This window comes from Peromyscus maniculatus, chromosome 9, assembly GCF_049852395.1.
Source record: "Peromyscus maniculatus bairdii isolate BWxNUB_F1_BW_parent chromosome 9, HU_Pman_BW_mat_3.1, whole genome shotgun sequence".
NCBI lineage: Eukaryota > Metazoa > Chordata > Mammalia > Rodentia > Cricetidae > Peromyscus > Peromyscus maniculatus.
Genome location: NC_134860.1, coordinates 54806434 through 54834030, shown reverse-complemented (window position 1 = coordinate 54834030; position 27597 = coordinate 54806434). Strand labels below are relative to the sequence as shown.

General features: G+C 48.3%; 1 protein-coding gene across 1 annotated transcript; it reads left to right on the top strand.

Moving 5' to 3' along the window:
• Positions 1–1531: 1531 nt before the first annotated feature.
• Gja3 (gap junction protein alpha 3) lies at positions 1532–27597 on the top strand. Its single transcript, XM_006988425.3, has 2 exons — positions 1532–1700; positions 25053–27597. Exon 2 carries the CDS (start codon positions 25067–25069, stop codon positions 26321–26323), a length of 1257 nt encoding a protein of 418 aa, XP_006988487.1. The 5' UTR covers positions 1532–1700; positions 25053–25066; the 3' UTR covers positions 26324–27597.

Below are 27597 nucleotides of genomic sequence, written 5' to 3'. Positions count from 1 at the left end.
AAATGTTGGTTGGAGTTATACATTTTACATTTATTTCTAGTGAAAAGTTGTAAATCATCATTGTACTATACTTCTGACTTTACCTATACAATACTAGAGTGTGTGTGGGGGGCAAGTCTTTTAATACTTCTGATGCTTCAGGGGAGTACATTCTGGTACTTCCCGAGGAGAATAAAAACACGGGAAAACGAAAGCTTCTAGAATAGTATTTCTGGATTTAAAAAGAACTGAGGCAGATGTGCAGTGCAGGCCTGCAGTCACAGCACACGTGTCTGCAGGAGGGTCTGGTCACAGCCAGGTCGTGCTAGAGGAGACCCTGTCTAAGAAACAAAATGAAATAAAATAAAACCGCAAACATGAAGCTCCACGACAGGAGAGAGGAAGCTTCGCATGTCTTTACAGGCTTTGTTTTCTTTCTCTTTGGAATACGCTCAAATTCTGGTCTGAACAGAATGAGTGACTTCGTCAAAGTGGGCTGGTTGCTAATCCCAGCAGAGTCAAACTTGAGTCATGCAATAGAGGCTTCATAGGGACCGTAAAACAACCAGAATTTTGGCCTCATTCCTGAAAGAAATCCATCAATCATAAAGGGAATGCTGGTATCAACTTTCAAAATTGCCACGAAAATTCAGTGAACTATCATTTATTAATGATTGTCTTTGCTGTCCAATCCCCCTGCTAGACCTTAGGGAGCCAGACGGAACACGAGACCTATCGGATATTGAGACAATAGACAGGGTTGGGATTCTGTCCTGCTCTCTGGCCTTCTGTCCTATGACTCTCAAAGAGAGAAACCCTGAGGGTTGGACATATTAAAAGCCTCACCCCGTTACGGACAGACTAGATGGACCACACTCTGGCATCTCATCCCCAAGACCAGCTGGAACAAGTTGCCCGCAGGGACATCTTCCCCAACACTTCAGGCCATGCCAAGTCTCAAGCGCCTTGGAACAAGTTATTTGAAAAAATTAGAATCCTGTGGAGCTGTCTGCTAATTTGGGTCCTCCTGGAAGCAGGCTGGCGGCCGCTATTTATAGCTTGTTGCCCGCGGGGGCATCTCTACCCGCCTGGCCGAGAAGGGATTCCGGCCGGGGCTCACACCGGGAACAAGCCTGCATCCCCAGGCGGCGACACTCGGGCGCGCCCGACGCGCCCGACCGACGCCCACGCGCGCAGCGCCCAGACCACCCCGGCAACAGGTCGTTGCCTCTACCGGGCTCTCCACTCCAGCCCTCCATGACCCGGTCGTGGGGTGCTTGCGGCAGGGAGCCCCGTCCTATTCCTCCCGCGGATCGGCCGAGCTGCGGGAGCCCGGGCGAGAAGTGCGCGTGGTGCGCAGTGGGGTGCAGGTGTCGCTGGAGGATGCGGGCGCGCGAAGAGGGCGCAGGTGCCCCGCTTTCCAGGAGAGGACATGCAGAGGGGCGCGCGGGGGCGTGGCCTACGCGAGGCCCCAGCGGGGAGGCGCGGCCGGCCCGGGTGGGAGGTGGCGAGGGCGTGGCGGGCGGCGGGGCCGCAGCTTGGGGCGCGCCAAGTGTCGCGCGTACCGCGGCGGTGGGGATGGCGGCCGGGGCGGAGAGGCCGGACCCTGGCGCGGGGCGCTCGTGGGAAGGGGCGCCGCACGAGTGAAGAGGGAGCCTCCTTTTCAGAGCAGGCCGAGCCCCGCTGGGCGAGGAGCGCCGGTGCCGCCGCGGCAGAGCGGGGTAAGATGGACTGGGCGCCCCAGGGCCACACTCGGGACCCACAGCACCCGGGGCGGCCGGACAAGGCTCTGCCACCCCTGGGCCAGGCCGGGTGGCGCTCAGATCCTGGGAGGCTTTAGTGATCCTTAGGATAGTTGCGGGGCGCCGTAGGGGTAGGGAGCTGAGCCTCGGGAGACTTTGATAAACTTTGGGAATGATTGCTCTTCCTGCTAGGCTCCTAAAGACCTGGGCGGAGCGCCTGCTCTCCTTGATGGATGACCAAGGCTCGGTCGAGATGGTTTTCCTGGAGATATTATGCCCTTGGATTGGGGAAAGCAAGGCTGCCCCCCACAGCAGGGATCCTAAGGTCATGTTAGCAAGCCACCCCAGCTGCAGGCAGTGGCCTGCAAGTGTCCTTGTGCATTCGTAGTGTTTGGATTGGAGAGTAACAAAGGTGGGCTCACCTTCCTTCTAAGAAACTTTCTGAAGTTTATTTTTCTTAAATACCTTAGTTATTAGTATCTTGATCTGTACCCAGCTTCTTGATCTGTGCGCACGTGCTGATGCGCACGTGTAAGGAATGTACATATTCAGAAGCGTGCACTTAGCTGCGTTCTACAAGAATCCTTTAATTAAGAGACTTGTAGTGGCAGCGGCTGGGCAGCTGTTTGTTTTCTGTCCACTCGTCACACTGGTGGCAGGAATTCACCCTCCTGGTCAGCCGTCTTGGTTCCTGAATATTTGTGAAAGGGACTTCAGCACTCCAATTTTCGTTTTGTCAAGATGCCTCCAAAATGTGCCATCGAACAGCAGCTGTATAAAACAACCGGGAAGGGGATTGTGCACTGGCTCTCCCTTAGAATTAAAAACTACAGCGATTTGTAATGTGTGCATCACTTCCCGGACTGCCCATCTGTGGTGCCGTGAAATATATTGCAAGACAAACATGGAGCGATTAAAGTGGAGTAAGGGAGGGACTTTTCTAAATATCAGTGTGTTCAAAGTAGAAATGAGCTAGCTTGGCACAAACGCGCCTGGCTCAGCAGTTTGGCCTCTGTTGAGATAAGCATCAAATGAGGACAGTGCTCTGCCCCATAGTGTGAAGCGGTACACACACACACACACACACACACACACACACACACACACACACACACACGGTCCCATGGGGACAGACAGTGCACTTTGCTGACTAGCACATGGCTGAAAGCGGTCCCGTTTAAAAATGGGAGGAAATAAAAGTTAACTCTTCGCCGATGAGGAGAGAATTTTGCCCAGTTTCCCTGAACGATACTGATGCTTTAGGTTCTTGTGTTCGTTTTTCATAGTTAAAATGATATGATGGGTTTGAAACTGTCTCATGGCTGCTGTGGGCTGCCTGGCTCGGGTGGAAGATTGGGACTACAGCCTCCATTGCCTGAACACATGCCTAACAGTACCTAGGACACACACACAGCCGCAGGATCTACCTTCACCATTTCACAATCCTACAGCACTTTAATAAACACATACTTTAGTAACTTACCAGCACATATGAGGGCTGAAAGGCCTGGGAAGATTCTCACCTGTGCAGAAAGCCTGGCCCCAGGATATGAGTGTGAAGAAACCAGCCAAGCTCAGCTGGTGCTCGACGCACCCTTGTCTGTCCGGCCCTCTGGATTGCTCTACTGGTCCCTGGGACTAGGCAGTCAGGGCATATACTTCTACCCATTTTCCTCTTCCATAGTCTGCGAACCTGTCTCCCGAGGTGAGGAACACATTCTTGTTTTTATTTGAATGCTCACAGTACATATAGCTCAGTTCTGCACACAGGAGAGATTTCATGCTTCCTGGAGAGAGAAAGGCATCCACTATTGTTCATGGGGTCATAGAAACACATGTGTGTCTATGAAAACAGTCTGTCTGTGCTTTCAGTATAAAGTATAAAGGCAAGAAAACAAAGTTTCGTCTAAATTGTCATTGTTTCGGGGTGGGAAATTTTCCCTCGTGGTAATTAGATTAGCAATCTGCAGCTGGCTTTTTTTTTTTTTTTTAACTGCAACAGCTTCAAAGGTGTGAATAGTTGCAGAGATTTGTTTTTATACTTGTGCACATTATACTTCGTTTTTGTTTTGTTTTGGGGGACTGAGTCTCACTATGTAGCCCTGGCTTGCCTAGAACTCTCTGTGTAGACAAGGCTGACTCCAAACTAAGAGAGATCTGCCTGCTTTAACTTTCTGAGTGCTGGATTAAAGGCCTGTGCCACCAGGCCTGGTTCATGCGCTTCATTCTTTTATTTGAAGAATTAGTGGTTTATTTAAACCATTTACAAACTAACGGTACTAGCTGTGAAAATTGCTTATTTTTTTTCTTCTGGCCACCCCACTGTCTCCATAAATTAGTTCTAGCCTTATTCATGAAAATCTATTTCTTGTTAATTTAAAAATGAATTTTTAGCTGGGCATAGTGCCTCATGCCTTATAATTCCAGCACGTGGGAAGATGAGGCAGGAGGATTGCCATGGGTCTGAAGACAGCCTAGGTTCCCTAATGAGTTCCCTGCCAATTTAAGCTGAAAACCTTTTGACCATACAGTTTCTGTTCATTAAAAAGTGGAAAATAACACCCCACAGCTATGGAGGTATGGGGTTTGTTTGCTAAGAGTAGAAATATTGCATTTAAAATGATGTTTCCAGTGATGTGATGGACGAGGTCACTGGACTGTCCTTAATGCCTTTTAGGGAGCGTGCATACGTGTGTGTTTGGGCTCAGGCATGGATCATAGCACATGTGGAGTGAGAGGGGAGCCTGGAGAGTTGGTTCTGTCCTTCTGACTTTATGCGGAGTGCAGCGGTTGACGGTGGGTGGCCAGGCTTGTTCAGCAAGTGTTCTACCTGCTGAGCCATCCCACCAGCCCCTGGGAATGTTGATGGAAGCTGGAAATGCTCCTTTAGCCACTCTTCATCGACAAAAGCTTACAATGTGACCTGTTTGTCTTAACATACTTGTTGAAGCGTGTAGAATGTGATTTGATGCAAAGGGCAGCTGCTGGAACCTGAGCAGTGTGCCTGCTGCTTACCCATTTGAAGGCATGTGCAAGGGGAATGTGACAGAGAGGCAAGTGAGGTTCCTTGCTGGCGTTGGCACTCTGGGCTGTGCAGCGTAAGGCAAATCTCAGGACACTCTCGGGGCTTCCACTTCCGGGTCTGTAAATAAGATAAACCTGACACGTCCGAGGGGTTCTTAGTGCCACAGGGCTGTTTCCCTATACCAGGTACAGCTAGTATGACTTCTGATGACATCACTCAGTCTATACAGGGAAATTACTTTTTAACTGTGTTTACAGGGCCGGAGCTAGAAAAGCTACTCAGGCTGCCTGACTTAGGCGTTTTAGGCAGACCAAGAGCCTGTTGAGATCTCTAGTATGTTAAAACATCCCACAATTCCTTTTTTATATAATTTATTTTTATTTTATGTCCATTGATACTTTGCCTACGTGTATATTTGTGTGGAGGTGTCAGAAGCCCTGAAACTGTAGTTACAGTTGTGAGCTGCCATGTGGGTGATGGGAATTGAGCCCGGGGCCTCTGGAAGAGCAGCCAGTGCTCTTAACTGCTGGGCCATCTCTCCAGCCCCCGGTAATTTTTTTTACTGCAATATACTTTGCCAGAGTGTTGTTAAGTCCCATCTCACTTGGAGGTAGGCACTTTTTCATTGTTTAGTTATTATGCTTGCGGGAAGAAGCTGAAGTGAGTTCATTAACAAGTGATGTTTAGTAACTGTTTTGGGAAGTGACAATTCTACTGTGGCTCATTCACAGAAGTCATTCAAAAGACTTGCCTCGCCATTCAGTAACCCGCAGAGGAAACCAGAGAGCTGGACAGGGCAAAAGAGGGGAGCCCTGGACAGCAAAGGGTCTGGTGTGGCATGGAGGCCTTGGAAGCTGTCACCATCTCCCTGTGGCATCCCGAGGTTCAGCCAGTTGCCAGCTTTCTGTAGATGTTAGAACTCCACAGAACGGTGTAGCTGTAAATGTCTCCAGTCCCACCCGGCCCCATGGTCCCATGTTTCTCCGGTCCTGCCCAGCCCCACACGGCAGCCGCTTAGAAAATAATCACACAGAGGCTTATCTTAATTACCAAGTTCGTGGCCTATTGGCTCAGACTTCTCACTAGCTAGCTCTTGCAACTTAACTCAGCCCATTTCTTTTTTTTTTTTTTTTTTTTTTTTTTTTTTTTTTTTTTTTTTGGTTTTTCGAGACAGGGTTTCTCTGTGTAGCTTTGCACCTTTCCTGGAACTCGCTTTGGAGACCAGGCTGGCCTCGAACTCACAGAGATCCGCCTGCCTCTGCCTCCCAACTCAGCCCATTTCTATTGATCTATAGTACCGGTCGGCTGGCATCTTGTTGCTCCTTGGGTGGCGGGCTAGCTTCTCCCCCAACTCCACCCTTATTTGTCTAGTCTTCAGTTTGAATGTACCGCCTAACCTTGTCCTGCCCTGCCATAGGCCAATGCTGCTTTATTTATCAACCAATCAGAGTAACACATATTCACAGCGTACAGAAAGACATCCCACAGCACAAAGGGCCACTCAAGACTTATTTCCAGAGAGAATATTTATTTTGTTCAAGTATCCAAAGAAGAAAGAATTTAATAAAAACGTAAATGTATTGTTAACTTGCCCTTCTTCCATACAAAGCAGTGAAGACCTTTGTTTTTAAACATTTTTTAGATTTTTTTTAAATGTGTGTGCATGCTTTACCTGAATGTATATATGTGCATTATACATGCATGCCTGGTGCCCTTGGAGCTCAGAAGAGGGCATCAGATGCCTTGGAATTGGAATTATGGATGGTTGTGAGCCACCCTGTGGGTGCTAAGAATCAGTCCCCCTTCCCCTGCAGAGCAACAAGTAGTTAACCACTGAGCCATCTCTCCAGCCCCAAGACCTTTATATTTAAATGAGCACACATTTCCATTCCTTACAAATTGAAATTAGCTCTCCCTGTAGCCAGGTGTGGTGTTGGTGCCCTTGCAGCCCCAGCTACTGGGGAGGCTGAGGTGCAAGACCACACCAGCACAGGAGTTCAAAGCCAGACTTGTTGGCTTTTTTATTACTCTTTTGGGGGACCCACCACCCAGCTCCCAGATAAATCACACATGGAGGCTTATTCTTAATTATGAATACCTGGCCTTAGCTTGGCTTGTTTCTGGCCAGCTTTCCTTAGCTTAAATTATCCCATCCACCTTTTGCCTCTGGGCTTTTTCCTTTCCCTTCTCCTGTAAATCTTACTTTCATTTTTATTCCGTGACTTGCTGTGTAGCTCTGTGGCTGCCCCTGGAGTCCCTCCTCCTCATTTCCCCTCTCCCAGATTTCCCCTTCTATTTATTCTCTCTGCCTGCCAGCCCCACCTATCCTTTCTCCTGCCTTGCCATTGGCCATTCAGCTGTTTATTAGACCATCAGGTGTTTTAGACAGGCACAGTAACACAGCTTCACAGAGTTAAACACATGCAACATAAACAAAAGTAACACACCTTAAAATAATATTCCACAACACAGACTAAACAGCACAGTAAGACCTTGTCTCAAAAAATAAAACGAAGGCTGGAGAGATCATCCAGTCAAGTGCTTGCCTTTGTACCTGGACCCTGTGTAAAAGGGCCAGGCAAGAGCCTGGAGCGGTAGCTCAGTCGGGAAAAGCATTTGCGGTGCAAGCATGAGAAGCAGAGTTCAGTCCCCAGCAGCCACATAAGAAGCTAGGTGTGGCCATGAGCGTGCCCATGACCTGACAGGGACAGAGAATCCCTGGGGCTTGCTCCAGGTTCAGAGAGAGACCCTGTCTCAAGGGAGTAAAGGGGAGCATGACAAAACAAGAACCACATCCTCTCTGTGTGTACTCTGTGTGTACATCATGCACTGATGTGTGTCCACCCCCTCACATGAAGGCATACACTAAACACCAAAAAAAAATAATAATAATTAAAAAGTGTCCAACATGGTGGCACACACTTGACATCCTAACTGTGGACAGAGACAGGAGGATACCCGAGACTTGCTGGCCAGCCAGTCTAGCCTCCTTCCTGGGCACCAGGGAGAGACTCTTGTCTCCAAAGGAGTGACACCCAAGGCTGTCCTCTGGGACACACACACACACACACACACACACACGCACATGCACACGCACGCGCATATAAATAAGATTGAAAGCAGTTCTCACTAGGCCTTTACATCCCCATAGCTCAAAAAAGAAAAGTAGTTCATGGTTCCCTCTGAGAGGTGATGTGTCATCCCATGATTCCTGTAGGTAGCTGGGTGTCCACTAGAGCATCAACTCCCCAGGCCTTCATAAATGAGCAAGAGCCCCACATGGCAAGATGCAAGATGAGAACACAGTCCCACTGTCACAGGTGCTTCCTGTGCATTCTTATTTCATAAGCAATGGCTTCAGGACCAGGATTGCACTCAGTGGTTGAGTGCTTAGCTGGTGTACACTTGACCCCGAGTATGATCGCCACCGTGAGGTGGAAGGAGGCGAACTGTATATAGCATGAATTTTAAAAATATGATTTAAAGATAGTCTTCTCTTTCTCGAGCTTTACCCTTGGACATTAGGATGATATTCTGACAGTGCTTGGGAGCTACTAAAAGAGACGTGGAGAAAGAACTGTTTATGATTTCACTACATCGTGAATTCCGGGAGAGAGTGGCCTTTTTCTGAAGAGTGTGGGAGTGTTTGAAGGTCAAGTAAAAACCCAGGAGTGGCAGCACTCAGGAGGCCAGAGCATTGACACAAGTTCAAGGCCTTCATGGGCTACATTGAGGGGCAGAAAGGATGGCTCAGTGTTTTAAGAGCTTGTACTGCTTCTTTGGAGGACCAGAGTTCAGTTCCCAGCACCCATGCCAGGCACAGCTACCTATAACTCCAGTTCCAGGGGATTTGAAGCCCTCTTCTGGTGCCCACACACCTGTACTCTACACATATACACACAGAGACACATAATTAAAAAAATCTTTTAAAAAAAGTACAAGTTTGATAAAAATATGCATTTTTTTTTCACTTAAAATAAGGGCTAGAAACCACTGGAATAAATAAACACATTTACATTAAAATAAAGAATGCCCTTTGGTAGATATTCTACAGTAATATTGGTAAATACTAAAATTGTCATCTATTCACTACTCATTTTTTTTAAGGATACCAAAGTTGGTTCTAAAAAAGAAAACAAAGCCAAAATAAAACTTCTGAAAGACATAGCATTTTAAAATATGAACCTCAGTACAAGTACCATTGAGTTTAGTTTTTTATTGTTGTTGATGTTGGTTGTTTTTTGGTGGTTGGTTTTTTTGGTTGGTTGGTTTGGTTTATTGAGACAGGGTTTCTCTGTGTAGTCCTGGCTGTTCTGGAATTATCTTTGTAGACCAGGCTGGTATCCAGAAGTCTGCCTGCCTCTGCCTCCCAAGTGCTGGGATTAAAGGTGTGCACTCCCACCGTCCAGCCTGGTAGTTTGTTTTGTTTGTTTGTTTGGGGTTTTTTGGTTTTTGTTGTTGTTGTTGTTTTTTGTTTTGTTTTGTTTTGAGACAGGATCTCACTATGTAACCTTCACTGGCTTGGAACCTGCTATATAACTCACAGACATCCACCTGCCTGTCTCCTGAGTGCTGGGATTAAAGGCGTACTCCACCATGGCTGGCCACCACTGAGTTTAGAAATCATAAGCTAATGTTACAAATAATTTGTTAATAAATTTTAAATGCACAGGAAGTAGAGATTTTTCTGAAAGACAAAATTAACTCAAGAAATAGCAAACTTGCTGGGCATTGATGGCTCACACCTTTAATCCCAGCACTTGGGAGGCAGAGGCTATCGGATCTCTGTGAGTTCGAGGCCAGCCTGGTCTACAAAGAGAGCTCCAGGACATCCAGAGCTGTTACACAGAGAAACTGTCTTGAAAACCCAAAAGAAAAAGAAAAAGCAAACTTACACATATCAAGAGCTATTAATGAAGCGGGATCTATCCAGATCTTCCGCCACCTCCTCAGGAAAAGACATTAGTCCCAAACTCCCGTAAGAGACTTTCTTATATGAGATAATTCAGAGAACTTAATCTCTCCAGCTTACTAACTTATATGCCAAAATATACCAATAGTGCAAACAGTGGTCCATTGTGGGGGACCAGCCCCCACTTTTATGACCAGGGCACTCTTGAGTAGGGAGAAGTGAGGAATATATAGATAGAAATTTAGAGGAGAGAGACAGACAGAAACACAAGATAGCCTCGGGAGGGCCTGGGTCAAAACCCACCAGCCCAGAACTTTATTCAAAAGGGATTTTTATGTCAATGCCAAGAGGAGGGGCAAAAGACCTCCCCCTTGTTAGATACAGCCAAGTGTAGACCCTTCCAAACACCTGGTACCCAGGCTAGTGGCCTAATCATCCTCTTACACAGTCCTACTGGGTAAAGCCACTAGGAAACCTCCGTGGGCTCCAACAGTCCATCTGAGATATGAATAAATAAATCTAAAGTAAAATGATAGAATATAGAGTGTCCTTGGATCTTAAAAGTAAGCCTTGGTGAAGACACATTTGCAGTGATCACCAGCTAAAACTCAAATATATTCAGGAAAAAAATGCTGTATTAAGTTTAGTACTCAGTGATAACGTAGGAATAAAGGGAAGCATGGAGCCTGTAGCCAGCCAAGACCAGAAGCTCCTTCAGCCTGATAAAAATGAACACACAGTGAAATTAAAGACAGATGTGCACCAACAATGCTAGTGCACATCTGTGCTCCCAACACTTAGAAAATAAAAGCAGGATCAGAAGTTCAGAGCTAGGCTCAGCTACGTAGTGAGTTTGAGGTCAGCCTGAACTACATAAGACCATGTCTCAAAAAAAAAAAATGATGAAGGGTTGGGGATTTAGCTCAGTGGTAGAGTGCTTGCCTAGCAAGCGCAAGGCCCTGGGTTCGATCCTCAGCTCTAAAAAAAAAAAAGATGAAAATAATTGAAACACTAATCACACATTAGAAACATTTGTGTTGAAGTCAGAAATGTGTAGATGCCACAATGCTACCTGGTCTACTTGCTAACAACACCAAACAAATGAAAAAGAAGTAACAGGAAGCTCGATATTGTGGTTCACAGCTCTGGTTCCAGCACTCAGAATCACAGGCCTGGAGAGACAGCTCAGCAGATCAGAGCACTGGCGGCTCTTCCCAAAGACCCAGGTTCAATTCCCAGCACCCACATGACAGCTTACAACTGTCTATAACTCCAGTTCCAGGGATCCAGCACCCTCTTCTGCCTTCCTTGGGCACTAAGCATGCACGTGGTGCACAGATATACAAGGGTAAAATATAGTTTAAAAAAATGAAGAGGGAAAAGACCGAGGCAGGAGAATCACAAGTTCCAGGCAAGTCTGAGCTAAGAGGTAAACGTGGTATCAAACAAACAGCAGGAAGAATGAAAAGAACAATCTGTGTTTAATAGCAGGTGAGTTGAATGATGGCAAACGCTAAGTGATCTCCTGGCACCTCTGTTCGTGGATTCCTAACAGACTATCGGATACAAGATTAGTATAGAACAGGAACAGCCAGGCCGGCTGTACATATAGCTTGCCAGGCACACATATAGCTCTGGGTTGTGTCCACAGCACTGCCCTAAACAAACCAATAGTACATGTCCCCAAGTGCTAATGATAACCAATCAGAGAAATTTAAAACTATTTAGAAGAAAAAAAATGTAGAACACTTTTCAAGCATCTGGAAATAAACCAAACAATAGAATAAACGCAAGCCCTTCTGGGTCAAGGTCAAGAGAATGTCTGTGTTGACAGAGAATGGCTGTGCTTACTGCAGAGGAATGACATGGTAAGGAACTGAATTCAGTTCAAATACAAATTTAATGTGTTTCCTTTGGATACCATAGTTAGCCTTTTTGTGAAACTGACCTACTGTGTTCAAATTTCATATTGAAGAGATAAACGGCCAAAAATAGTTAAGACAGATTTGGAGAACAAGGCTGGGAGTCCTGTGCTGGATATCCGGTATAGTCATCCCTGGGTGTCATTGGGGAGGGGTTCCAGGACCCACACACCCTTGCTGAAGTCCATGATGCTCGAGTCCTATATGTGAGATGTGCATTGTTGCCAATACACACATCCTCCCATGTGCCTTGAACTATCTAGATGACTTCTAGTACCCAACTATTTACATCGCATTGATGTAGGTAGTCACCATAAAGTGGAATTTGGGAAATCATGACAAAGATGTCTGTATATTGTAGACACAATTTATAAACTATTTCTTATCTGAGAGTCTGGAAGCCTAACTATACTGTCTCAGGAGTGACACTTGAAATGGGTAGATAAGGAATACAAGAAGTTAGTGGGGAAGTCTTTCCATTTTCCATGAATAAAGAGTTCATCACATCAGCCTATTTATCACTGGATCATATCTGTGACAAGGTCAGCCCACCAGGTCCCTTTGGAGGATGTCTCAAATCAGGTGCAGCAAAAACTACTTCCTGAGCCACCCCTCCATCTTTCAAACCCCAGCAGACATTACTAATGGAACATAGAACTGTATGTCTTATAGGACCCTTAAAGTTCCACTGAGTGGTATTCCATGCCATTACATACACTTCATACAAAATTGATTTTCCTAACCCCACCCCAGATTATATTACCTCTCACTAACAAAAGCAGTTAAGATATTATTATAAAAGGTAATAAAGAATGCTACACATTCAGTTTTTTTGGCTCTGATACCATTCTGGAGTCTTAGTAAATTTTGCATGTCCCAAGGCTCAGTGGTTAAGAACACTGTTGCTCTCCCAGAAGAGCCAGGTTGAACTCCCAGCACCCACATGGGGGCTCACAACCATCTGTAACTCCAGTCCCAGGAAATCTGACACCCTCTTATGACCTTCAAGGGCACCAGTCACACACTTGATGTGTATGCATGCATACAAAACACTCAGACACATAAAATAATAAATCTTTTTAAAAACTGGAAGACTTATGGTCAGCTGCCTTGCAGGTCCCCTGCTGTCTTCCTGATGTCAGTGTGCTCCAGACTCAGACGCCAGCGGCCACTTTCCTTCTCTTCCCCTGCAAGATCTCCATGTACTCTGAAATTTTCATTATTTTTTTTATTTTTACTTGGACTTTTTTTTTTTATTAATGTGCATTGATGTGAAGGTGTCAGATCCCCTGGAACTGGAGTTACAAACAGTTGTAAGCTGCCATGTAGGTGCTGGGAATTGAATCCAAGACTTCTCTGGAAGAGCAGCCAGTGCTCTTAACTGCTGAGCCATCTCTCCAGCCCCAACTTGGACTTTTTTTTTTTTTTTTTTTAAGATAGGGTCTCCCCATATATCCCAGGGTGGTCTGAAACTTTTCATCTCTCTTAAGTCTCTAGAGTACTGGGGCTAAATAAGTGTGCCACCACACCCAGCTTGAGTCCTGGGGTTAAATGAGTGTGCCACCACACCCAGCTTAAAGGCTTTAAATACCTTCTGCTTGGTGACAACCCCAGATGAGACCTCCAGCTTGGACATTTGCCCACCTCAGGCATTTCAAACTTCATGTGTCCCAAATAGAACCCACAATTGCCATGGTCTCCCCTACTTGTCCCTCCGCCGCCAATGGCCCACCTTGGGAAAGAGCACATGTGTTCCTGTAGTTGGAGTCACGAGCTCCATTCTCCTCCCCAGGCCTGCCTGACCCTCTCCAGTCCTCAGCATGTCTCAGGAGCATGATCGGTGGAGCTCAGCTGACTTACCAGCTATCCTGGAGGGAGTGGCCTCTATAGATGGCAGCAGGAGTCCTCATTGGAGACCCTCTAAAGTTCTGTGCTCCCCTCTAGGACATTCAGGACACACAGAGAGAGGGGGTCCCAGGAGTGCTCTAGACAAATTGTGTCACTCTGTTCAGCCCCTCAAAGGTGTTAGTGTTCCCATAAGTGAGAACCAGGTACCTGTCCCTCCTGCTGCGGCCTGTCCTCCTGGCTTGCTGTGCCCTCTTCCTTCATGCCTGGAGGGATACTCCCTCACTTCTGGAGTCTTCTGCCCTGCAGCTGAGGCCCTCTGTTTGGTTTTCACAACCATGTCCTTGCCTTATGTGTCTTGCCCTCTGGCTCCATGGACCCCTGTGCCCACCTTCTGTATCTGGCCATTTGGTTTGTGTTATAGGGGCAGGTTCAGCTGAGGGCTGGCTGCCCATGGCTGCAGCCTCTGGCTGAGAGAAGAAGGTGGGACCTTCCTTCCTTCCCATTCCTTCTCTGCAGACTCATCTTTTTGGGAACCGTGGCCTGCCCTGAGACGACCTCCTTTTGACCTCCCTGACAAGAGTTTTGTCAGCACTTCAGGGAAGGCTTCCTCTCACACTTGCTCTCTCCACTGCTGTGGGGGAAGAAGGCTCCTGGTGTCCTCATCCTCCTTGTTCCTATGACTTCTCCACCCATGGCTTCCAGGGCCTGGAAACACCTCTGAAGGGGCCCAGACCCTGCCCGAGACTGTGCTGACTTCTCTTTTAATTATGTGTTTATTAACCAAGTGCTCTTCCCCCATACCCCACTTAACCCCGCCCGCCGCCTTTTAACCCTTGATTAGACTCGCTGTTCCTACCTTCCTGCTCGACTGGTCATTTGAGGACTGTGGGTGGCCTCCTCCTGCCGAGATCAAAGGGTCTTTGCTTCGCCCATGTTGAACATTCTGAAAAACGTTGACACTGACACGCCGTGGCTCATCAAAGCCCTCTGCTGGCTTCTGAGTCAGGAGTGGTGTTCCTCAGTGTCCCTTTGCCCTCAAGCCCCTCCCTGGTACCACCTGATGGCCCCATTTTGACATTAGACAAAATGAGATACCTGCAAGAGATACCTGGCCACTTTTAAACGACTACATTCCCACTGCAGCAGACAGCAGGGAGCGGGGCCAGTTCTGCCCTCCTGCCCCGACAGAGAGTAAGGCCTTTTTTTTTTTTTTGGTTTTTCGAGACAGGGTTTCTCTGTGTAGCTTGCGCCTTTCCTGGAACTCACTTGGTAGTCCAGGCGAGCCTCGAACTCACAGAGATCCGCTTGGCTTTGCCTCCCAAGTGCTAGGATTAAAGGCATGCACCACCACCGCCAGGCCAGAGTAAGGCCTTTTAAAAGAGAGAGAGAGAAAGAAAATCAAAGAAACAGGAAGGAGAGGGGGTGAGAAGGGAAAGGAAAAAGGCTGTGAAGTGACTTCCTACAAGACTGAAGGGAAATGACGACAAGAGATGAAGCATTGCAGTTTCTCAGAGCGTAGACTCCAAGACCTCGAAATCCAAATGCAGTGACTTCTCTGGAGACCCTCATCCGGTCTACAACCACGAAGACACTGGTGTCCTCAGCACGCCGCCCTTCTGAGCTTTATCTCCAGTACATCTTAGCCCCTTACCCGACCCCATCCGACTCCAGTACTGCTTTCGCACACAGGTCACAGGGCCTTCAAAGGGCATCGTTCTTCACAGGACCTTGGTTGGTCCTGATGCTGACAGACGGGCTGGGCATACACAGGCTGGCCATGGCAATAGCTCTGGAGTGCCATAGTCTTCAGTCCACTTTGCCTGGAATGTTACACAGCGCACGACTGCACCTGAAATGTGCCCGGTAATGTGGGTACGATATCCTCTCGCTAGAGCGTATGGCTTTACGGAGTTGGGGGTCACTCAGCTTCCTCTTGCCTGTGGCCACATGCCTCTTCCACAATGACTTAATCCAGGCCATCACAGAAGGCAAAGCCTTCATTTTTTTCTTCCAGACTGTATTCAGCATCCCAGCCAAAACCTTTTTCTCTTCAGAGAGCCCTGTGACCTCCTCAGGCCGGGCTTTGAGGTTCACCCTGAATGCATTTCCTGACTTGACTTAGACACACATCCTCTTCTGTTTGTCCTCAGAAGATAGTCCCTTTCGGTTCCTTCCTGGTCTGTTCTGCCCCCTCTATCGCCTAGCCCACTTGGCCTCCTCTGCTTGTCACACTGAGTCCTGGCCAGCTGCCTGAGGCCCCTTCTTTCTTGAACTCCACTTCTCACCTATCTCTCGCCTCTCAGAACAGCCCAGTGACTCCTTCGTTAGTACCGACTCTGGGCTGCAGTCTGCAGTGAGCGGAGTCGGTCCACAGTCGGCTCTGGTACACAAACAGCTGGGAAAGTGACTGCTTTCTAACCTCAGATCTGGTGGTGTCGTTCCAGATCACACTCATTCCACCTGTGGCTTGGCTTTCTTCTATCCAGAGGCCATACTCCAAACCCTGCAGTTAGGGTTTCTGTTGCTGTGATGAAACGCCGTGACCAAAAGCAACAAAGAGTAAGTCAGGGCAGACGGCAGGAGGCAGGAGCGGATGCAGAGGCCATGGAGGGGTGCTTCTCACTAGCTTGCTCCCCATGGCTTGTTCAGCCCGTCTTACAGAACCCAGAACCACCAGCCCAGGGGTAGCACTACCCACAATGGGTTGGGGCCCTCCCTTATCACTCACTAATTAAGAAAATGCCCCTAGGCTTCCCTACAGCCAGATCTTATGGAGGCATTTTCTCAATTGAGGCTCCTTCCTTTCAGATGACTCTAGCTTATGTCAAGTTGACATAAAACTAGCCAGGACACAAACAAAACACTCATACACATAAAACAAAAATTTTAAAAAGAGATCTTTCTTACTCTCTTTCCTTTTCTTCTTTCTCTTGTTTTTCTGTGTGTTTGTCCCTCTCTACTTTGTTTTTGAACTTCAGGCCCTTGCTCAGTGTCCTGGATGGTAGGATTACAGGACATTGAAGATATGTGCCACCTTACTGAGTTCGCATAGACAAATTTTAAACGATGTGCTGTGACCATGTCCAACAAACCCGGGTTCAGGAGTGAACCCCAGGCTGCCCCTGCTTTAGTAAACACACCATTTGCTCTGACAGGAACACCAACACATCCCGAGGCCCCAGTGAAAAACTACATCACCGTCAAAAAGAATGGAGCTGCCAAGCGGCAGGAAAGCTGCCAGAAGCTTTGGAAACCTAAGACCTGCTTAGTGCTCAGTAATGTAAGGATAAGGGCTGCTGTTGTTTGCAGGAGGACGTAGTAGCAGTATAGTAAACAATTCAGGTTCCTTGGGCTAGCCTCAGACTCACTAAGTAGCCCAGGTTGGCATTCAACTCCTGATATTCCTGCCTCCACTTCCCAGGTACTGGGATCACACGCCTGTGCCGCCATGCCTGGCCTTCCATTTTTTTCAATTAAGATGTACTGAGTAGATCAGGTGCCATTTCACAGGGATAAAGATCACATCCAGGCAATATGTAGCCCTACTACCTACCACCTTGTGGATCAGTTCCCCCTATGTCCCAACAGTGCAGGACCCTGCTCTGACAACTGCCACAGGTTGATTTTGTCACAGTGTGACTACAGAGTTACACATACAAACGAAAGCGAGCGTCCTCACCAGGTGATGCAATCTTACGGGACCCTGCAGTACCAAAACGTTGCTATGCAGCACGTGACTATTTAAAGTGCTATTATAATGCTGGGTACAGTATCCTGTCATTAAGTTGTAAGCACCTCACAGAGTTAAGCAGTTCCCATTATGAAAAGAATAAGCTTGGGCTGCCTTCGAGGTCAGTCTGCCACGTTCTCCTATATCTGAGGCGCACTGCTCACAGCGCTAGTCTCAAGAGTGTGGTGCTGATGTCAGCTGAACTATAGAGAGGAAGATCATGTCTCTACACAAAGGAAGCAGAAAGTCTGGCGTCCCACAGTTCCCTCCAGGGGCCTGCCGGAGTCTATCTGAGGACTGTCCGGCAAGTCCCCTCTTTGTGGTCCCACTGCCTCCCAACACACTTGGTGGGGAGGAGCAAACCACGGGAACACCGGCATCCTCTTCCCAGCAGGATTCCTTTGTCCAGGTGGACCTCATCCTGCTGCACGCCACCCTGTGGCCCCTGCTGTCTTGTTCAATCAGCGTGCCCCACTCATCCCTACGGACTCTGCTGTCTAACTCACGTTAGGGCTAGAGTTAAAAAATGGTGTGGATGGGGCTGGAGAGACAGCTCTGCAGCTAAGAGCACTGGCTGCTCCTGGGTTCAATTCCCAGCACCCACAGGTCAGCTCATAACATCCATAACTGACAGGAGACCTGGCACCCTCATGCAGACAAAACAGGCGAAAACACTAGTGCTCATAAAATAAGAATAAATAATTGTGCTATGAATAAGATGCCTCCAGAATGCTTTTGTGCCATCTGGAGCCACCTGAAGGAGATGGTGAAGGAAATGAAGGTCACGTCTGTCGGCTCTAGAGTTATCTGCTTGGCTCTAGCCTGGATCCAGACTATTAGGCTTCCAAACAGCCTCTGGTGAAGTTTCCATCACACATGCATTTTGCCAAACAAAACCAAACCCTCACCAAGGAGTGCAGCATGGAGGCCCAGCAGAGGGTGTCCTGGATATACCTTGCCCCTGAGGATTAGAGTAGCTGGGAAATTGCTCTCCCCTAGTTCTGTCCCCCTGTGGGTACAGGGGCAACAGGGCCTGTCTTGACCTTTGTCAGTCACCCACACCTCTCAGGACCGGCGGTGGGCCTCTGTGACCTCAGCTCCCACAGTGGTGGTGTGAGTGTGTGGACCTTACTATGTAGCCCAGGCTGACCTCAAACTCATGGCAACCTACCTATTCCAGCCTCCCAAGTATAGAATTACAGGCAAGAGCCACTTTGCCATGTTGGTTTGCTTTTTGTTTTTGTTTTTATACGTGTGTGCATGTGTGCATGTTTGTGTATGTACAGTTCTTGCTCATGTATGTATGGTTGCACATGCTCATATGTGTGTATGTGGCCCAAGAAGATCTGTGGCATGTGGAAGCCAAAGGATAACCTTGGTGTCATCCTTAGGAATGCTATCTACTCTGCGTCATTAATATGCTTGAAATTATATTTACTATTAGTATGCATTTCAGTAGTTAGGGATCATGTGAATTTTTTTTCAGTAATTATGAATGAACCATAATTTCTCATTTATGCCTGGCCTTACTCTCTTAGGAACTGAAGATAATATATCGATAGCATTGATTTTTTTCTTTGTCTATATATAAGAAAAAAGATATAACTTGAACCAATAGTGGACTTTCCTCTGTAAGAACCCTGGGAGCAGCTGGCAGGGTTGATTGAGCTGCCTCACAATGTGACAGCAGATGGCCTTCATACTTCCTTGACCCTTCCTTCAGGCTCCCTGATTCATGCTTGCAAGGTGGCTGCCCAGCTCCAGACATCACATCTGTGCTCAACTTGGGAGGAAGGGGAACCGTCAGCACGAGGACCATTCTTTTCTTAGAAAGCCAGCCCTGGTTGGAAGGACACTTCACAGTTAAGAACACGTGCTGTTCTTGGCAGGGTCCCAGTCCAGTTCCCAGCACCCTCATGGGGCCGGTGGCTCACAGCAGCTTATAGCTACACCTCCAGGGGATCCAGATATCTTCTTCTGATCCCTCCGGGCACCCATACATACCTACACAGCACACACATGTACATGCGAAATTAAAAATAAAATATTTTTTTTAAAATAAAAGAAAATCAAAACTTTCTAAGAACTTCCCAGAATTCTTCATCTTCATGCGCAGATTTTAGTCCCCTTTCGCTGGTCCCCTCTGGCTGGCTGGGAGGGCAGAGAACTAAGGTGTCAGAGGTAGACCAGAGACATGAGAGTAGACCCTGGGTTGACCAGATCACCATGTCAGCCACAGCAACCACCAGGGTCCTTCTGTTTGTTTATCTGCCATCTATAGCAGGCACCTGTTTCAGCACCATTCATCCTGAAGATCTCTGAGGATTTCATTTGCAGCCAAAGGTACTGCATTGCTGTGTGTCTCTCACGTTACCAAATTCCTTCCCATCAAGATTCACCACTACACACAGAGTGCTTGAGAACTGGCCTCTCCCTATGACTTGGTTGAACTGTGGCCATGACCAGTGCACAGACAGGATACTTATGGCACATCGCTATTCTTATAGGTTGCACAGAAGCATGTACTGGCGTGTTGTAAGTGCCTGGAGCTGGTGGCTCTTCTAGAGAGGACCCAGCCAGCAGAGTGACAGGCAGTGCAGCCAGCTCCTCCCCCCTCCCCCCCCCCCCCCCCCCCCCCCCCGCTGGCACCATGCCTTTCCTCCACCAATTTCCCAGTGGAGGATAGTTATTGGGCTATTCATGTTCCTCAACAGGTGCCTATGATGGGCATCTGGGGTGGATCAGTTCCTCACTATGAGGTCAGCTCACACACGGGGACATTTGGCGTCCCTAGCCTGCAGGGAAATGCCGGCAGCAGTATCCAGTCTATTTCAAGCAGAAAAGTCCCTTCCTTCCCTCTGTGCCATCAACCGTGTAGGAGGAGACCCCAGGCCCGTGGTTCCAGCACATCTTGTCAATGTTTGCTAGCAGAGAGTGCTTCTGGGAGATGAGCGCCTGGAAGAGACTTAAACACGTGCACTGGCCTCTCCTTAGCCATGGCTAGCAGTGTTTGCCCCAGTTCTGCCGTAGAAGGCTCAAGGGAAGGTGTATGTGCTGGCTCCACCCCCGGGGGGGGGCGGGGACTAAAGGGGACAGAGTCTTTAGTCCTCTGGTGGTCTTGAGACTGGACACTGTGGTGTCCTAGGTCAATAAGGAGAAAGGTGTGGGCCTGCGCAGGAGGCTGGGAGGCCAGGACAGGTCCACAGGCTGGGCCCTGGAGAAACTGCACACACAGGCCAGTTTGTGGGGGTTCCGGGAATTTAGTGTACCCTGGACTGTGGCCAGGGCCCAGGGAGGAGCCCCACCACCGTGACTTTGTCTGTGTAGTGCTACCTACGTGTTTACTTGTGTGTCACAGTCTCAGGGGACCCCAGGGAGGGTGGTAGAAGGGCCGAGACACAAGTCAGAGCTGTGGACGTTTCCCCCTTGTGACGCAGGCCTGACACCACAAAGTGCTTAGGAAGAGTTTCTGTCGCTGGCAGTGTTAGAGGCTCAGTGGCAGGCACTGGCGTGAGTTCAGCTCTGTGGGGCCCCCACCGTCTCTTCCCTTCCCTGTCCCTCTCCCTGCCATAGTCATGGTGGAGAACGAGGATGCGTGTGTGCACACATGTGTGCGAGCGTGCATGTGTGTGTGCGCAAACAGTAAGAGTGAGGGTGAGGGAGAAGAGACAGATCGGCCCCACACTGTCTTTGAGGACTATGCTCCCGGTGACTTAAGGACTTGAATTCCCACAGCTTCCCAATACCACCACTCTTGGGAACCACACCTCTAACAGGTGAACCATACTGAAGCCGTGGCAAGGTGCCTTCCTGATAGCCTGGGGCAGCCAAGCGCCCCTCTTTCCAGGGACAGCTCTGAGGAATGGGTAGATTGAGGGCTGACTGGAAGAGAAGAGAGAGGGAGCTAGAATGGGTCCCTTACATCCCTCAGGAAGAAGAGTGGCTGCTTTAAGTGATTTAAGTCTTTGAAGGATGATGTTTTATCTCCTGAGAGGATGCAGAGCATGCCACAGCGGGGACAATCGGAGTGTGGAATTTATAGAGTAAGATTTCATCCCCGTTCTTAACCCAATAAGCAAGCATTGGAAGCATGCGTGGAGTTAACATTTAACTGCTCCTTTAGACTGCTAGTAAGTGAAGTTTTATTGAATTCCAAGCTGATTCAGAAAGACTAGTGTTGAGGCTGTAAGATGGGGGGTGGGTGGGGCTGGAAAGATGGTTCAGCTGTTGAGAGCACTTGTTCTTGCAGAGGATCTGGGTTCTGTTCCCGGCATCCACATGGTGGCTCCCAACCACCTGTAACTCCAGTTCCAGGGAATTTGAGGTCACCATGCATGCGTGTGGTGCACAGACACACAGGCAAAACTCTAATACACATATAATAAAATAAATATTGAAAAATATTTTTAAAAAGGTATCTCAGTGGGTAAAGGGCCTTGCTGCCAAGCTGGGCTACCTGAGTTTGATCCCACGACCTACAGGGTGGAAGCAGAGAACAGACTCCTGTGAATTCTTTCCTGACTTCCACCCAAATCAATACATTTTAAAAGTTTTAGATTTATTCATTTTATTATTTTATGTGCATGAGAATTTTGTCTGCGTGCACGTCTATGTACCATGTGAGTGCCTGGAGCCTGCAAGGTCAGAAGAGGGTGTAGGATCCCCTGGGACTATAGTTACAGATGGTTGTGAGTTGCCATGTGCGTGCTTGGAATCAAACTTTAGGTCTTAACCACTGAGCAAACTCTCCTATCCAAATAATATTTTTTTAATTAAGTAGATTAGTATTGTATATGTATGTACATGTATACAGGGTGGGGGCTGAAGTCCTTAGATGTCTTCCACTGTTACTATCCACCTTATGTTTCTAAACTAGGTTTCTTATTGAACCCAAAGCTCACCAATTGGCTAGGCTGACTTGCCAGGAGCTGGTCCTATTGCATCGGCAGTCAGGCATGCCACTACTCAGCTCTCTTCCTTCTTTTTTATTCAGCCCAGAAAACCAGCCCGTGCAATGGAGCTGCCTACATTTAGAGTGGGTCTTCTCACCTCAGTTAACCTCATCTAGGAACTCCCTCACAAACAGGCCTAGAGGTTGATTCCCATGGTGCTTCTGAATCTCATTGACTTGACAAGATTAACCATCATGGTAGCCCTTCAGTGACCAGGCTCAGAGAGAGAAGGCCTCCTGTCCACAGACCTTGCTGAGGGTGTGCCCTGCAGGAGTGATGTCCACAGACAGAGCACCACCAGATGCCTTCTTGAGCCCTGTCTGGGCCCACCACACTCCACCCCAAATCCAAAGCCCCTGGGCCTCTCCCACTTGCCTTTAGCTAGTACAATAATAATACCCATACTGCAGCTGTGTGTGTGATCCCCTGACAGCCAACACAGTACTGAAGACATGCTGTGTACCCACTAATGATACTGAGTGATTAGTTGCTGCAGGCCTTGCTGTGTTGGACTGGAGCCTTGGTCCTAAGGAGGAATCCATGGACAGCCAACTCTGGGTACTTCTTGAGTACATAGTAGTGCTCAGGTCCCAATGAGCCTCTGCCTATGGCTGTCCCATCCAGTGTTGCCCAAGTATCCAGTCTGGGCTTCCATGGGGACCACAGAGATTTCATACATGATAGGTGAGGTGATTTTAGGTGGTTTGTTAATTATTGAAATGGTGATAAAATTGATCCTTTCTTGTGGTTCTTCTTCATGGTGGCCTTGGAAAGTGTCCATTCCACACTAGCAGTCAACCCTGACTCCCAGCCAACTGACCCAACCAGAGGGTTTTTTTTTAACCTTGGTTGTTTTTCCCTAAACAATGTGGTGTAACCGTTAGTCATCTTTCTCATCACATGACAAGGTAACAGGAAGACAACTTATTTATTTAGCTCATGGTTTCAGAGGTTCAGTGCATCATGGTGGGGAGGGCCTGGAAGAGCCAAGTGGCTCACACTGACACCCGAGCTCCACTGCCTTCTCACTTTCACTTTTTCCCACTCTCTCTAGTCCCCCAACCCATTTGGATGTTGTGGCCTGAGTACAGGGTTGGGTCTTGCCCACTCAGTTCATCGTCTCTGGAAATACCCTCAGACATACCCAGAAGTGGGGCTCACCCAACTCCTAGGTGATTCTAAATCTAGACAAGTTGGCAGTGAAGATTAACGATCACAGCCACCATTTGCATAGCATCATGGAGTACCAGGTGTGATAGCGTTAGCCAGAGATGGTTTGAAGTGTACAGAAGGGAGACATAGGTTCTATGCAAGGCCCACACTGCCGAGCACCCAGTGGCTTTATCATCTGTGAAGAATCTGGGAGCCAGTCATCTTTGCTGAGGATACATCTTTTCCCATGCTTGTTCGTATGTATTTTATGTTTTTAAATAAGGCCCCACCTATCCCAAGCTGGCCTCAAATGTCCTATGTAGCCGAGGATGATCTGGAACTTCTGATCCTCCTCTAGCGCCTATCAAGTACTAAGATTAAGGTGTTTGCCAACACACCCCACCCCCCTCTAAGCCTCTTGATTTTCTTTTGAACCAAGAATGTTTAGTAAGAGCTTCTGGCCAAAATAATAGTAATAATGATGATAATACTGTTATTGGTATTTTGTTTGTTTATTTTGAGATAGTTGTTGACATGGAGCCCTAGCTGGTTGGAACTGGTTAGGCAGACCAGGCGACTCTGAACTTTGGGCAGTCCTCTTGCCTGCTGAGTAGTGTCAGTGTATTTTTTCTTAAAGCTACCATCTATTTCTGGTATGAATGCTTTTATAATAATTAAAATATTATAATTGTATAATAGTAGGAAAGAGCCTTGTATTTAAGATTTAGCATTATATAAAGTATTGATGTGGAGAAAGAGAAAATGAATAATGGGTGAGGTGGTAGATCAGCAAGGCAAGAGTTTAGATGGTTGCCCCCAAAGGGCAGCAGTTTGGCAAATGTTCTGTAATCCCATGGGCGCAGAAAGGCAGAGGTCGGGAGTTGAGCCAGGTCCCCCGACTCTATGCAGAGGCATTCTGGAGAGAAGGGGACACAGAGTTAGAGGCAGGGGATGCATTTCTGTCCTTGTGCCCCGGCTTCCTCATCCCTGAAGTGAGGGATCAGGAGGGCGGTTAAGTCATTTAAACCAGAATTGCCTTCTGTGACGGCTGCTGAGTCGTAGTGGTGATTGGTACTCAGTGTCTATGGGGATTGCACTGGCTCCAGGACCCCCACAGATTCCAGGTCCCTTCTATAAAATGGCGAAATATTTGCAAAGAATCTGTCTCATCCCTCTTCATACCACATGTCATCTCTGGGTGATTTAAGATATCTAATACAATGTAAATGCTGTGGAAATTGTTGCCATATTATGTTGTTTAGGGGATAATGACAGCAAAATGCAAATACAGGACAATTGCAACCAGCAAATATTTTTAAATTACTTTATTTATTACTATTACGGTGTGTATATGTGTCTGATGTGTGTGAGTACAGGTGCATATGTGCCATGGCCAATGTGTAGGGATCAGAAGACAACTTTCAGGAGTTGGTTCTTCTAAATGAATTCCCAGGATCTAACTTAGGTTATTAGCACAGTTTTGCCAGGGAGGAGGAGGAGGAAGAGGAAGAAGGAGGAAGAGGAAGGAGGAGGAGGTGGAGGAGGAATAATAATAATAATAATAATAATAAATAATACAAGGTCGTTCTGGGTAGCTGAGCCTCCCTGGTTCTGGTTCTGGGATTACAGGCATGCGGCCCCACCCTAGGCCTCCACCTGCTTCGGATCTGAGGTTGGTGGGACCCGAAGCTACTGAGGGCTGGCAGCACACTGCATGCTGCATGCTGCATGCTGCATGCTGCTGCCTTGTCCTGCTCTCCCCAGTAGTAACAGCCATGTTCCCCTTGCAGGTTAGCTGGGAGCGATGGGCGACTGGAGCTTCTTGGGGCGGCTGCTGGAGAACGCGCAGGAGCACTCCACAGTCATCGGCAAGGTGTGGCTGACCGTGCTGTTCATCTTCCGAATCCTGGTGCTGGGGGCAGCGGCCGAGGAGGTGTGGGGCGACGAGCAGTCAGACTTCACCTGCAACACGCAGCAGCCCGGCTGTGAGAACGTCTGCTACGACCGTGCCTTCCCCATCTCGCACATCCGCTTCTGGGCGCTGCAGATCATCTTCGTGTCCACGCCCACCCTCATCTACCTGGGCCACGTGCTGCACATCGTGCGCATGGAGGAGAAGAAGAGGGAGCGGGAGGAGGAGCTGCTGAGGAGAGACAACCCTCAGCACGGCCGTGGCCGCGAGCCGATGCGTACAGCGAGTCCGCGGGACCCGCCACTGCGTGATGACCGCGGTAAGGTGCGCATTGCCGGCGCGCTGCTGCGGACCTACGTCTTCAACATCATCTTCAAGACGCTCTTCGAGGTGGGCTTCATCGCGGGCCAGTACTTTCTATATGGCTTCCAGCTGCAGCCACTTTACCGCTGTGACCGCTGGCCCTGCCCCAACACGGTAGACTGCTTCATCTCTAGGCCCACGGAGAAGACCATCTTCGTCATCTTCATGCTTGCTGTGGCCTGTGCGTCACTGGTGCTCAACATGCTGGAGATTTACCACCTGGGCTGGAAGAAGCTCAAGCAGGGGGTTACCAACCACTTCAGCCCAGATGCCTCAGAAACCAAACACAAGCCCTTGGAACCCCAACCTCAGGCCTCCAGCTCTGATCCGCCCAGCGCCTCCATTGGGCTCCCACCTTACTACACACACCCCGCCTGTCCCCCAATACAAGCCAGGGCCACAGGGTTCCCTGGGGGCCCACCACCACCACCGGCAGACTTCACAGTGGTAACCCTGAATGATGCACAAGGCAGAGACCCCCCTGTCAAGCACTGTAATGGCCACCATCTAGTCACAGAGCAGAACTGGACCAGCCGAGTGCCGGAGCGGCAGACTCCAGCCAGCAAGGCCTCTTCGGCAGCGTCCAGCCCTGAGGGTCGGAAGGGGCTCACGGACAGCAGTGGCAGCAGCTTAGAGGAGAGTGCCTTGGTGGTGACGCCAGAGGAGGGAGAGCAGGCCTTGGCCACCACAGTGGAGATGCATTCCCCACCCTTGGCCCTCCTGGACCCAGGAAGGTCCAGCAAGGCCAGCATCGGGCGGGCCAGACCTGGTGACTTGGCCATCTAGCCATAGTCTCTCCAGACAGCCTTATAAACCTTCCCTTCCCTCCTTAGAAACAAACAACAGCAACAAAACCAAAATGCATTTCAAATCAGCAGGTAGAGAGAGAGAAACCCTGACAGCGCTGGAGTCCCCGGAAACACCGAACAAACCCAGTCAGGTGTCTGTTTTAATGCTTGCTGTTCCTGTCGCTGTGGGATAGAGTGGGTCTGACACCAGCGTGTCTGAGATTGAGAGGGGGCGGGGTCGTTGGCTCTTAAAGATGCTCCCAGCAGCGGTTGCTCTCGGACTCCTCCATCTGCAGTTACTGTTCTGCCGTGATAAAGCAACAGGTGTTTGCAGCCCCTTCAGGGGGAGACAATTGGGTTTCCATTCCTAAGCTCTCCAAACAGCCCAGAGAGTCGCAGAGGCACTTAGCTCTATCTCGGTTTGATACTTTTAACTTAGAGTTGAATTTCATTTGGGATATTTGCCAAACTGTACTAAAAAAAGATTTAGAGGGACTCTATCTAGTGCCATTTGAGTTTCTGGAATTGCCTGTGAGGTCCAGGCTATCCAACTGCAGGCTGCACAGCAAATCGACAAAGAGCAGCTGCCCTCCAGAGGGCGGTTCTGGGGGGCAGGACCACAGCCATTACTGGTAGAGGCAGGTGGAGATGCAGAGACCCTGGAAAGCCCTCAGCAGATGAGGAAAATGACCACAGTGTGGCAGGTATGCCGTAGGTATTTATTTATTCTTTGGTGACATTTTGTGCTTAGCCTGAATGGTAAAAAACTATTTGCAACACACACACACACACACACACACACACACACACACACACACAGATTTTATCTTTCATTTAAAAAACATAGCACTGTTAAAATGACTGCTGATCAGGAAGATGTTTAATTAGTTGAGATTTTGAACTTTGCTTTAAAACAAATTCACCTTCCATGTCATCTGACTAATCACTGTGAGGGTGTCTAGATAATAAGTTAATCACTGTGAGAATGTACGCTAGATAAAACTTGGGGGATTCGCGTGCATTTTGAATACTTGAAGTTTTAAAGTTTCCGAACGGGAGGTTCCACCACTATAACCAGGACAAATATCTATACAGATGAATCACTGATGACCTACACTTAAAAGTACAAAATAAAACACTTCAAGTTCCCTAACCGTTTTTTTGGTGCCTGTTTGCTTTCTAAAGTGTAAATAAAATTGTCTTGATTTGACTGCCTGTGTAAGAGCGTGTGGCTGATTGTGGGTGTCCACTCTGTTTCCACCCACTTAAGTA